This window comes from Tinamus guttatus, unplaced genomic scaffold (genome assembly GCF_059628265.1).
Source record: "Tinamus guttatus ecotype Peru unplaced genomic scaffold, ASM5962826v1 Tinamus_guttatus_pri_ptg000246l, whole genome shotgun sequence".
In the NCBI taxonomy this organism is placed as follows: domain Eukaryota; kingdom Metazoa; phylum Chordata; class Aves; order Tinamiformes; family Tinamidae; genus Tinamus; species Tinamus guttatus.
Genome location: NW_028288780.1, coordinates 814,661 through 827,270, shown reverse-complemented (window position 1 = coordinate 827,270; position 12,610 = coordinate 814,661). Strand labels below are relative to the sequence as shown.

The window sequence follows — 12,610 nt, the reverse complement described above, 5'->3', positions numbered from 1 at the left end:
TCTTTTTATTAATATCATTATTTTGGGGAATTTTAACAGAACTATTTTTGGTCACTTTACATCTACTGTGAAGCTGGAGAAAAAGGTCTTTACAATTGCTTTCTGACTAGCAGAAATAGGAAGGCAAGTACCTCTGGAGCCTGTGTTCTGCCTGTGTGGCAGGTGCAGTTGTCTTCTAAAGCTGTGGGGCTAAGTCTTACCTTGCGGCGCCTCCACAAAAATCTTTAGATGATTCAGACCACACGTGTCCTAAGAGGAGGTTTTGTGCATGGTGTTGCATAGTTCTTTAACTGAATCCAGCCAAGGATGAGGTAACATTCAAAGAAACCCTTTGTGTAGTTCTTGAATGAACAATGTTAGGTGTCAGTAACAGTAGAAATGTTTTGCCCGCGCTCACTTGCATGTCTGCTGCGTTGGCACTGCTGAGGTTATTCCTATGCCTGGAGAACATGTTGGTAACTGGGAAGCAAAGCTAACTGCTTCCATGTTTCCTGTCACAGGATAGGCTTGTCCTTCTACGTGAATACGTGTTAGTGCTGTACCAGCAAAGATAATATCCAACTTTGTTACATTCTAAATCTTTCTTGCTACTACAAACTATGGCTACAAAATTCCTGTAATTGATATAATGGAGATCTAGTCAAAACCACCAAAATCCAATAGGACATAAAATATCCCAGGTCTATGGCTTTGCTTCAGGAATCCCCCCTATACTTTAGAAGAAATCATTGATGTCTTGATGGAAGAGATTAAAAAGCTGCACAAAGGCTCAGATCTCAGAAATCCTTTTCAAAGCCCTTTCAAAGGCGGTGTGGGGGAAACAACCTCTTCCGAGTCAGTAGCTGTGCTCACTGATCTTCTGCTGGTGCTCTGGACTCCTCTTTGGCAGGAAAAGCAACACACCTCCTCATTTCGGTATCCTGGCTGGCAGTAGCATGAGCACAGGCTTCATAAGGCTCACATGGGCAACAGTTGACTTCTTTCCTGCTCTTCTGCAGCAAGGTAGCCCGAAAGTCTAAGCTTATCACTGCTAAACGATATAACTGTAGGGTCACGACTAAGATATTCTTAGCTGTAAAAAACACCAGCATCTGATTGAATATCCTGAAGTGGCCCATCAGGATGGAGCGCACAATGAAGAAGGGCCCGTCCTGGATGAAGAGACTGACCCCGATGTTCCACAGTTCTGCGCTGTACCTGCACAGCAGCAGGCTGGGGATTCGCCTGCTCGTCGTGGCTGGTTTGCAGCCAATGTGCTGTACTGGAAGTAAAACATGCTTAGGTTAAATAACTCCCTCCAACTTAGCTGGGGTTGACCTCAGGGGCAGCTCATAGGAACCCTGGATTATAAGTACATTCAGCACTTGTTGCAGAGCATCCTCAATACTGCTCTTAAAAGATTCACCTGCTAGCATTGCTTTTCCTGTGTCACATTCTTCAAATCATGGATAACACCAGTGATGTTTGGCCAGGGGAGTTTTGAGCATGGTGGTTAGGAGGAAAATGTGGTCCCTGCTTGACATGTAAAATGGAGCTACTGCTGTGAATGTTTAGCCTTCCGGGTATCAAATCACATGTGACTATTGTAACTTGCATAGATACAACCCCCTTAACTATACCAGTGGTTAACCTTTTTTATATATATAATATTTTCATATGTTTTTCATAAGAGGCTGCAACATGTACCATACCTAAACCCTTTAATGAGTTATCTCTAGACACTACATCACAACAAGGATTCTAACTCTGTATTTTTTTTAATATATGTGTATATGTACACATACATAGAGATAAATCATTAAAGGGTTTAGGTATGGTACATGTTGCAGCCTCTCTCTCTGTCTCATGCTGCATAAATTCCTTTTTTATTTTTAAATGGTTACTATGATGCAGTAACAACCACCAAATGCTTTAACTTATATCTTCTCCTCTACCCTCCCCAAAAAACTGTTTAATTCAATACTAGGGAGAAAAAACAAGAATGAAAAGTAGAAAATGGATTCTGGAAAAGGGAAAGCATTTTCTGCATACATTAAGAAAAAATTCAACAGCAATTATTTTTTAACACATTTTTGTATCATTTAATTGTCCCAACTGCATTATTGTAGTTCAATAATGAGTCTGCTCAAACTCCCATTTTAAGCCATGCTTGATGAGCAAGCAAACATTCCAATGCTTGAATAAAAAGTAATTTCTGTGCAGCTATATAGAATTACCTAAAATAAAATTGTATTATAATAAATTTCAGGGTAAATGTGTGTTTTCAAGGAAGTAGAAAAGGAATAAGCAGAAAAAATGCCCTGTTTAATACCTTTTTAAGTGTTGTACATCTTTAATGTAATGTATTTTGCTAGTGTCAGGAATCCTAGCTGTAATAATTCATTAAATTTGAAATGCTGCTGCATAATTTTTTTAGGAAGTGAGTAGTTGAGAAAGTATTTAGCATTTCATCTCAACTTCAGTGTGTAAAATAAAGCCTAGTGCTCTCTGTGAAGAATCATTTTTCATTATTACTTTATTGGTTAATTTAATCAATGTGCCAATCTGGTCATTAATTTCATTGAAGATGCTACCCTCACCAGCATCTCTTTCTCATGTATTTGAGTTGCAAGCTCATAATATTTGGAGGCTAAAATGTTGATGAAGATGAAGGTCTAGGAGGTTTCCATTATTTTCCCTGGATCTAGAGAAGCTCTTTCTGTCTAGTGACAGGTATCAGCCTAAATTGGCTGAACGTTAGGCTTTCTAGTTTGAGGTAAGAATCCACAGTCTCAATGTTACCTGGTTCTGCTCTCTTCTGAGCCTATGGCATCTTTGCTCTGGGCTGTGCTGTTCCCTGTGGTTAAGGATAGCCTCTCATGGAGATAAAGTCCAGGTGTCTACCCAGGTTGGAGCCATGCTAGAATCCAAGACCAGCTCTACCTCAAGAGCTCAGAGAAGTTTAAGGCGGGAACTTGAACCTGGAGCAGATGCTCCAACACACTTGATGCAATTTCAGGTTTTCCTGGACACGTGGAGTTTTGGTGTGGAGATCAGAGGTCTGCCAGTAAAACAAGTTCTTCCTCACAGGAAACCACACTGTGTTTTCTTTAAAAAACATCATTGGCTTTTTCATGTGAATTGCTTTCTATCAGAAGTCTTTGGTCACAGCCTGTGGTGTGTGCACAGCCCCAAGACATGCCAGCAAGAGCTCTAAAGGAAAGCTCTCGTTTTACTCAATTTGTGTCTGTTTGCAAATACTAACCTGCAAGATCAAGTGGAAACTGTAACATACTCCAGGTCCATACAGCAAGAATGGCATTAATGAGAGCATAATTCTTCCTATGCGAGGGAAAGAAAGGGACAACGGTGAAGATGCAGTTTCCCTACATGGTAACAGAAAAGTTAAACAGTTAAAGGGAGATTCAGTCCAACAGCGATTAATGCATCTTTTGGGGACGTGCTAGTAGGTCTAAGGAAAACCAGGGCACCTTTTGGTGTAGAATTTCTGCTGTTCAGGTCATGTGTGGTTAGAGAAGCATTTGATGCTAGCGTTACAGTGCTAAGCATATAGAAATAGACCTTGTGGCTTGAAGAGGAGATATCTTTACCCGCAGTGATTTTTTGCATTGCTTGCAGGCCTGAAATTCCTCTGCCATGAGGGAAGGACAACTTCTCCTGCCATAAAACCTCTTCTGTGATATAGAAGACGTGATTGAATAATGCCTCTGTAAGAGAGGATGAGCCTTTTCTGTGATTCTTTTTCTATGATGGATGTTCATAATTCAGCTGTGTGCTGTGAGAGGGCAATGGGACTTACATCCTCTGGGGGAGATCGCAATGCTGAAAATTCAAAACTTAAATCTCTTTTGAATATAGCCTTACCCAATGCAAATGTTTTATGCCAGCAAATATTGCTTACCGTACATCTTCAATGTCCAAGGTTTCGCTGGCAAATTCCAGTATATCTGCTGCTGTTCCCACAAACATGAGAAGTAGCTGAGACAGTTGATCCCGAGTGATCTCAACCCCAATAGGGAGAAGCCATCTCCCAATTACTAGTAGCAGTAGAAAAGTCTGGTGGAGGGCCAGTGTCCACACAGTCTCACAGATTGTGGAGAGTTGATTGACAAAGACTTTAGCCTGTTTAAAAGATTAAAACAACAACAACAAAACACTATAACAGCAGGAGATTAACATAAAAGGTTCTTTCCATGCTGGTGTTCACTCTCAAGCCTGCTTTCTTTCTCCTGCACACTGCATCGAAGGAAATGATCTCTGTGTTGCAGGTATGATTTCAAAAATGCACATTAATAGAAACTTCTTAGCAATGATTAGTGATGCTCTTTCCTTGTGCTTTTGCTTTGCTCTCATTTTTCAGCTGAGCATTATCTTTTGCAGAGCTGCCACCCAGACACTTGCTGAATTCAGTTACTCAAATTTGGAGGACAGAAATGGGATATAGCGGGATCCTCTTCACACCTTTCCTACAACTAATGGTTAGCGCACAACCTGTAGACCATTCTTTCCACAATATCGTTTTGACAGATTTTTGTGCTCACAGTGTGAGAGAGATTGCCCAAACAGACTCAGCAACCCTTTCTAACTGCTCTTTATCTGAATATTGTAAGATCCCTTCAGCAATAGGCAGAGAAGTCCTACCGTCTGGATTATGTGGTGGTCTGTTCCCTCACTTCCGTGGCTGCTGTCTCTGGATTGATTGAAGTCTTGGTTGCTGACGTTCACCTGCACTGCGCCAGGCTCATTGCCGCAGTACTGTTGTGACACAAACATCACGCACACGTGAATGTCCTGCGGCGTGCAGGATGCGCCCTGGCCTCTTGGGTGCTCTCTGAGTACCAGGACCAGGAAAAGTAACATTGGCTAAAAACGTAACATTACTTGAGCAGCTGTAAATCAGTGGTGGGACTGTGTGACCAAGAGTTTTGAGATATGCAGCACAGCATTGCCCTTCTGCCTTCGTCCCCAGCACTGGCCCTGCAGCAGCTGGGATAAGATTTCTAAACAATCCCTTAACATCTCATTCCATTGCAATCTGATTAAAAAAGGGATAATTAAAAAATCAAACCATGCTGTTGTTAAAGACTTTTTTCCTATCCTATTTGTGCTGTAGAACAGCAAATGACTTGCATTTGAGGCCCCCCACCACTTTATTGTAAAAGAAGCAATTGTTGCGAGAACTGGAACGTGTTCTCGCGCATGCCGTATCCAGCACAGCGCCTGCCAAGGTAAAGGCAACATTTTCCAGCAAACATCACATTCCAGCAAACTTCAGATTCCTCTCCTTTTGGTACTTTGCTTTGTCTCTGATAACATTGCTCAGTGTCTGGGCAAATGCTGCCTCTTGCCTGCTCTTGCAGATAAATGGAGCAACTTCCTGTGGTGTGAAAAAATCAAGGAAAAAAACAGGACTTGTTGCTTTTAGAGTGGATGATAAAGGCTCTTGAAGTGAATACTTGGCTTGTTTAGACAGTGGGTGTGATGGCATTGAAAGATTGACACAGAGATACAGGGAATATGCAGAGATACAGGGCATGGAAATGGTGAGACTGTGGCTGGTGTTCAGGCCAGCGACAGCCTTGCAGGGCCGATCTCGCTGCCGTAGCCCTGCAGTCGGAGGAGTGTGGGAGAGAGGCGGAAGGGCTTGTCCAGGGATATTCGGGAAGAAAAACTTAACCATGATCTCGACAAGCTTTTTTCTTGGTTGTCTGTAGAAGACTCTTACCGTCTATGGCAACCAGTCTCCCTGGACAAAGTCTGGGCACAGATTGAGTTTGAGCAGCCCCTAAAGGCAGCAGGACATGGACAGCTAAGAGACCATGCCTTAAAGCCATCTCATAACTGAGGCATAGGGATACGGGGAAATACCTTCGCAGGGACCCTAAGAGCTCTCAGCAAGTAAATCGAGGGGATGAAGGACCGTAGTGAACCGGGAGTGGTAGTGTGTAAGCGAGCAGCAAGCAAGCTGCAGGTAACGCTGGTCTGGCATTTCCCCTGCGGGGCCTGTCCCCTGCCCACAGCGGGGACCTTGGCCTGGCCTGGCAAGCGTTGGCCTCGCTTGCAAAGGGAAGGGCAGGGGCATCTTTTTCTCAGCAGCACAAAGGCGCAGAGGATGTTTCTTCAAGAAAAGCCCTGCATTCTCTCAGTGTCTTGCGTAGGTTCCTTCTGTGTAATTTTCAAGGCTACTCCTCGCTTATTGGGGCTCCTAGTTCAGTGTTAGGCTCTGTGCATTCTGACTGAATGGACTCCTCGGAGCCCCAGCCATATCTCTTCCTGACTACATGTAGGCAGGAAAGGGAAAAGAGCAGTTGCAAAAAGCAGGCACTAATTAGACTCCTACTTATAAGCATGTTCTTATCTTGTTTTGGTTTGCTTCTTTTTGAATATTTATTAAAAGTGGTGTTTGTTTGCCTGAAAGGCTGGAGAAGAGCCTTATTTTGTATCATGTATATGCGTGTGAATGGGAGCGCTGACGCCAAGCATGTTTGTGTACGCAATCATATAAGATCACTGTTAGGAGAACAAGGTCCTCAAATTGTTTCTGGTAAGAGAGTCCCACTTCAGAATGAGCCTGAGGGATATAGTTACCGTATTTGATCATGCCTTAAAATGCCCAACTGAGAATGGTTAAGAATAGTTACAGGATTTACCAAGAATGTGTCTCTTAGCTGAACGGGGAGCTTATGCTGAGTCCTGTGCGAAGGGTGGCTCTTTATTGCACTGTGGCACTAATGCAGCAGGCACTTGAGAAGATAGGTGGCATTTGTTCACCTAGGTTTTTATGCCTTATGAAGAAAGAATGGATTTTTGTTTTTAAATGGACTAAATGATTTTAACTTTCTTTCTACTTTGTTTTGCTGACAGCAATTTTTTTCACTCAATACAATTCAATTTACTTCACAGAGCCTCTCTCAAAAGTATAATTCATCCCTGAATACTGCAAAGCAGTACTTTCTAAGCAGGGATTGTTTCACTGTTGATATATGAATGGTATTACTTATGTCCAGTTCTGCGGTGCTGGGAGAGGCCGGAATTGCCTTGGCCTTCCGGAGGAGAGGCTGCCCAGGAGAACATGCCTTAAATAAGGACAGCACTGGTGCACGCGGTTGATGCTTCTTCTCAGGGGTTCAATAGGAGATCCCAGTGCTACTGCCTTAAAGACCACACACTATTTTCAAGACGTACATATTAAAGTCTGAGTCTGGTGGCTGTGCAATTACCCATTTTATGGGTATTTTAGTGAGGGAAAGGCCAGCAATGCGTTAGTATCAAGGATGGTACTTGTGTGGGTGCCGCGTGTGGCGTGGGTCACCGAGGCCGCTCCCTTCCTATGGGAATCGCGCCTGACTCTTAGATTGGGCTTTTCCAGAACTCTCTTTCCTATCTCTTCAGGTATAAACCAAGCTGTTAACTTGATGTACTCCCTCTTTAATTCACAGTAGCAGTATATCAATAAGAACAAAGTATGCCATGTTCTAACATCATTTTGGGAAATAAACTGCTGCCTCTGACTACAGAATTATCCTGTTTCTTGGACCAGATTTAACTATGACAAATGTTCTCAATATCCACATTACCTGTCTGTGACTGTTTAAGGAGATTTGGCAAAATGAGAGGACAATAAATTCCTGCTGCTGTATCTAGAAAAAGCCTTAGGCATTTTCAGTGTAAACACAATTTTGAATATTTGATTATGTTCCTGTGGGCTGTAACAATGTTTCAAGGAAGAAAATGAGGCACTACGTCTCCTTAGCCTAATTTATGCCTTTTTTTTTTTTTTTTTCTTATTTATTCACTTGCCGTTAGGCCCTCTTCTGCCGCAAGTGTAAGGTACAGTGAAGGCAGCGGCGCGGTGCCTTGCTCAGCTCGGGGTGCCGGCTAGGGGCTCTGTCCCAGGCCTGGCTGTCGCCGTCTGCCAAAGGGACCGGGACCTTTACCAGGTCTCCTGTGTGCTTAGGTCCTGGGGTGGAATCCAGACCCTGCGCCTGGCCCCCAGATTGCTGCACACCATGAGCCCAAAAAGGACATAAATAGGTACAGACAAATTACCACACGTTGGCTAATTTGTGGAAATAATCTGTGAGTATGTCTGGCACCTGTCTTAATTTTGGCTTGCTTGGAGTTGAGGCATCTGCCTGCAAGTGCTGTGAAACCAGCACTTTATTTTATGAAGGCCTATAAGGCAATGAAATTCTACGAAGCCTGCCTAGAATGGTGAAAATGATAACCTGTGGGTGACGGGCAGTATTTTGGTAACCTCAAAACTTCTAGGTCTCAGTTTCCCAACTGAAAAACTGGTCTCATGTGGGGTAGGAATGACCCCCATTATTTGACATGGAGGAAATATGTAGTAGTGCATGGAGAGTGCTAGTAGTGCTATGGGACTCCTATAGCTGTGGGAGATCCACCAGGAATTACTGGAAAATGGGAGCAAGAGTGGAAAGGCTTCTGTATGCTCCCATCCCCTCAATCAGATGATGTGTCCCCTTCCACCAGCCCATCTTGTCTCATGATAAATACCTGAGTCCCATGATGAATTTCTAGCAGCCACAATGATGGTACTATGCAAATCAGATATAAAAATATTGCTGGGGAAAACCTGCAAAGGAAAAGAAGCCTTTGGTGTTACATCACATCAATAAATACCACGTATCTTAACTGTTATCTGGGGTGGACCTTGGTAATGCTACTGAAGATACAGTTCACTTTGAAAAGTATCTAGAGCCATCTATCATCTGGGCAGTTGTTGCAAATCAGAGTTACCGTTCTTGCCGAGTGGCCGTTGCTGCCAGTGCTCGTGAATTGCAGGTTTATTAGCAAACCCATCTTAGGTCAGATGTGGGCATTTATTTCAATCGGTTCTTGAAAATACACTTTAAAGTTTTTCTTTGTTTCTACCACAGCATTTTCTGCATGGCAGGGAGGCTCTAGCAAAGGTGCCCTTTCTGAGCTCGCGGGGGGCTAGTTGTTAAATCGAGACATTTCTCTGAATGATGCTGGCTGTTGATCAAACTCCACTGATAGGTAAACTGATGCTATTTCCACCTTACTTCTAAGCTAAGAGTGGGTCTTGCCTTTTGTCCCACTTGTGCTGGCAATCATATTGCAAGATATTTTTAGGATTTTTGTCTCTAGTTCGCTGTCCCTGCCACCTTTATGTATAACTTATCATAAATGTTAGCAAGGATCCAGCAAAGCTTTATCATCTCCACCTGCTTGAGCAGGACTTCTTCAGGAGTCCCAGAGTGGTTTCATCACTCCTCCTGCAAGCTCCGGTTCCTGCGAGGGTTGCCGAGGTTTCCGATCACGTGCATGCTAAAATGTGTTCCTGCCCTTTTGGAGTAGAGATGGTGTTGGCCTGCCCCTGCCATGGCACAGTGCAAGCAGCGCGGCACTGCCCTGGTGATGCCCCTGGGCCTGAGCAGTGGTGTCGGCCCGAGCGCACTCGCTTGGATCCCTCTCTCCTGCCACTGGCATGTTCTGCAGTGAGGTTACATGACAGCTGCCACTGCAGCAATGTTTCTGTCAAAAGTTGCTGCATTTATTGTCCTGAATATAGCGTTATTTTTGTAAGCATGACTTTTCCACTAGAAAGTAAGTTTTGAGGAAGAAAAAGCTGCTTCTCAGAAGGCTGAGTGGGTTGCTGAGCTATTACGAAATGCTTCAATTGATCCCTTCAAGATAAGATAGATATATTTTTAACAAAACTAGCTATTACTGATTCTATGGGGTTTTTAGTCTGGTGGTTTGGGAGGAGAACATGTATCTCATTTGGATTGGAGTGCTACCACGTTTTACAGTATTTTCTGTAGGACTCCAGCTCAAGGAAAAACACGTCCAGCTGGCAGGCTAGCATTGCTGAGCTAATGACACCAGATCAGGCCAGGAGAGCGCAGGAGCTTTAACCCTGCCTTTCTTTCAGGAAGAGCAATCTGGAGGGAATATTACTTGGCCAGGCCCATGGTATTACTTTTTCTCCACGTGTGCTATTTAATTACTGGTGCTGGTGTAATAGCAACAACCTTTTTACGCTAGCGAATGGCCAGCTTGGCAGCTCTTGGAGGCAGGAGAGGTCTGTGGCACATTCTCTGTATGGATTGATGGACACCCACAGAGGCATTTCTGTGGATGCGGACGGTTCTGTGTTGGGCTAGTGTTTCCTACCAGGGAAGAAAGTTATGCAGATGCAGCTGGATGCTGGCTGTGGTCTTGTCTTACCTGTGCTCTCTAGAGTGCAGGATCACTTCCATTTTAAAAGACTTGCTTCTAGCTAAATATGCCCCATTCTTCCAGCACATATTTGCCTAAATTTCATCTGCTTTCCATAGCTATTTGTCTCTGGTTTTTCCAAAAGCTGGCGTGGCAACTGTTGTTTTGTGAAGCCCCTGCTGCCACCTCCTCTCCTCGGTGAATGGGCTGCGCTCGCTCTGCCTTCCTTCCACAAGCGGTGGCTTTGGAGCTCTGCTCCCTTTTGACGTTCCTGGGTGATTAGGGAGCCCGGCTTCATCCCGGCTGTGGTTACACTGAGCCTCGGCATGGCACAGCAGTGCGAGCTGTCGCACACGCTGCTTTTGCCGTGACTACCTGCACAGGTTGCAGAGGGCGCGAACCTAAAGTCGCTGAAGTGCAGTGCACTGTGTGTCCTGGTGCCCGCGGTCTGAGGCTTTTAAAATTGAGAGACCTTGATGAAACCTGGGCGGTTGGCAGGACGAGCCCTTCCTTCGTCCAGAGCGTTGCATGTGGATGAGCAGTGCACGGCTGCAGCTGTCCCCCGGGAACGAGCGTTCCCCGTGTGCTCAGGCAAGCTCTGCTGTAACTTTTGTTTGTATTTCATTCTTTGGGCAGCCTTTCCAGGGAAGGCTCATCTCCAGCTCAAATCCAAATGTAACCGCTCGTACTGTATCGGGAGGATGGGTTGCCGCTCGTCACAGAGCTCTGGCGTTGGCCTGGAGTCACTGCTGTGCTGGCAGTGGGATCGCAGGCGCCGCGGGGCTCTCGCCGCAGCCCACTGGGCCCCAGAGCCTCTCGTGGGGCCTGAGCAGCTGCCCTGGAGAAGGTGCCGGCCCCTGTGCGCGAGGCAGCGCGGAGCGTGTCCACACGTACACACACGCTCGCGCGTGCACACACTCCTCACGCGGAGCGGCTCCCGCAGCGTAGCGCGAGCTGCCTCTCCTGAGCACCCCCGGAGCTGGCAGTGCCCTAACCAGCGCTTCCCCAGCAGCCTCCCCACCAGAGAAAACGTGACCCCTGCAAGCAGGGCAGAAACAAAAGTGGGGCAGCAGGGAGCCCCGTATCGGCAGCAAAGCACATGCAGAGAAGCAAGAGGGACTCCGTGGAGCCAGCGGGTTTGCTCACCATTTGTAGCCTCTGCCTTGTTTAAACTTCAGGGTGAGCCCTGTCTCCAGGCACAGGAGCAGATTGAGCAGCGCCAGCAGCCAGTACTTGGGCTCTTTCTTCACTTCGGTCACCCTCCAGACGCCGATGAGCGAGTGCAGCACGAAGAGCAGGCGCGTAACGAGCGCGTTGCACAGCACCAGCAGCTCCATGCCGGGACAGGCCCCCTGCCCTGGCCGCCCGCGCCGGGCCGCAGCGCTGCCAGCTCCCCCCGGCAAGCGCCGCGCGCCGCGCGCACCCAGACCTCTTCTCCTCTCCCATCCCCACAAAGGGGCCCATTATAACAAAAAAGAAGCAGCGTTGCCCCTCCCCCAGACTTCCTGAAAACTTTTTAGAGGGAAGAAAAAAAAAAAAAAGAAGCTCCGGCTTCCAAGCTGTCTGGCGTGCAGGGCTGGCCCAGCGCTGGCCGCGCTGAGGCACGGGCGGAAGGGGCTGCTTTGGCTCGTGCGGGCGGCTGCTCCGGGGCTCGAGGGCAGGAGGTCTCTGCCTCGTAGAGCACCCACCTCTGTGGGAGCCTGTGCCCTCCCTGCAGAGGAAGAAATGTAAGGAGTGTTACTGATTCAAATAATCCTTGCTAAAGCTTCCCTGCTTTAGTGTGCCTGAAAACTGTCTTTCCCCTCCCCACAAAAGACAGAATCTGTATTTGGCAGCTTTTAAAATTGTTCATTTGCATTACAATAAATAAAGCAGAAGCCATGTGCTGAGTTCAGGCCTGGAAACCCTCCCTGAGCACAAATGCTTCCGAGTGGTGGTTGCTGTTGGATAGATTGTTCAAGTTTCATTGATGGTGAGGTTTTCTGTCTTGTATTCATTTTCATCTAAGTACAATATTGAATTATCTCCAGCCTGCTTTAGGCTTAAGAAGCGGCCATAGTGAGGAAGTACAGAAAATGGCTTGAAATCCTGGCTGATGCTCTAACTTTACCGGACAGGCTTTTGGGATGTACGCAGAAAATACACAAAGTTTTTTTGTTAGGCCAGTTATCTCTACATGAAGCTGTAGTGTCTTCTGTGGGAACAGTGTCTGAAGTACAGAGTATATTAAAAGCTGCTTTGGAATTTCTTATGGTGATTATAAATACTATTTGTGTTTACACTTCTGTAACTAAAGAGACAGTTTTCTTGATTGAAAATTGTCACTGTGTTGCTTCAGTTTTGTGTTCACTTAGTTGCCAATCACTTAAATGGAGACACATCAGTGTGAAAAAGAAGCGGG

At 45.7% G+C, this 12,610-nt stretch overlaps 1 protein-coding gene across 1 annotated transcript; it reads right to left on the bottom strand.

The window, feature by feature from the left end:
• Positions 1-533: 533 nt before the first annotated feature.
• TMEM26 (transmembrane protein 26) lies at positions 534-11,563 on the bottom strand. The gene is made up of 6 exons (XM_088526458.1): positions 11,356-11,563; positions 8,521-8,599; positions 4,642-4,755; positions 3,902-4,122; positions 3,245-3,321; positions 534-1,261 (listed from the first exon to the last, which is right to left on the bottom strand). Exons 1-6 carry the CDS (start codon positions 11,544-11,546, stop codon positions 849-851), a joined length of 1,095 nt encoding a protein of 364 aa, XP_088382584.1. The 5' UTR covers positions 11,547-11,563; the 3' UTR covers positions 534-848.
• Between the last annotated feature and the right edge of the window lie 1,047 nt (positions 11,564-12,610).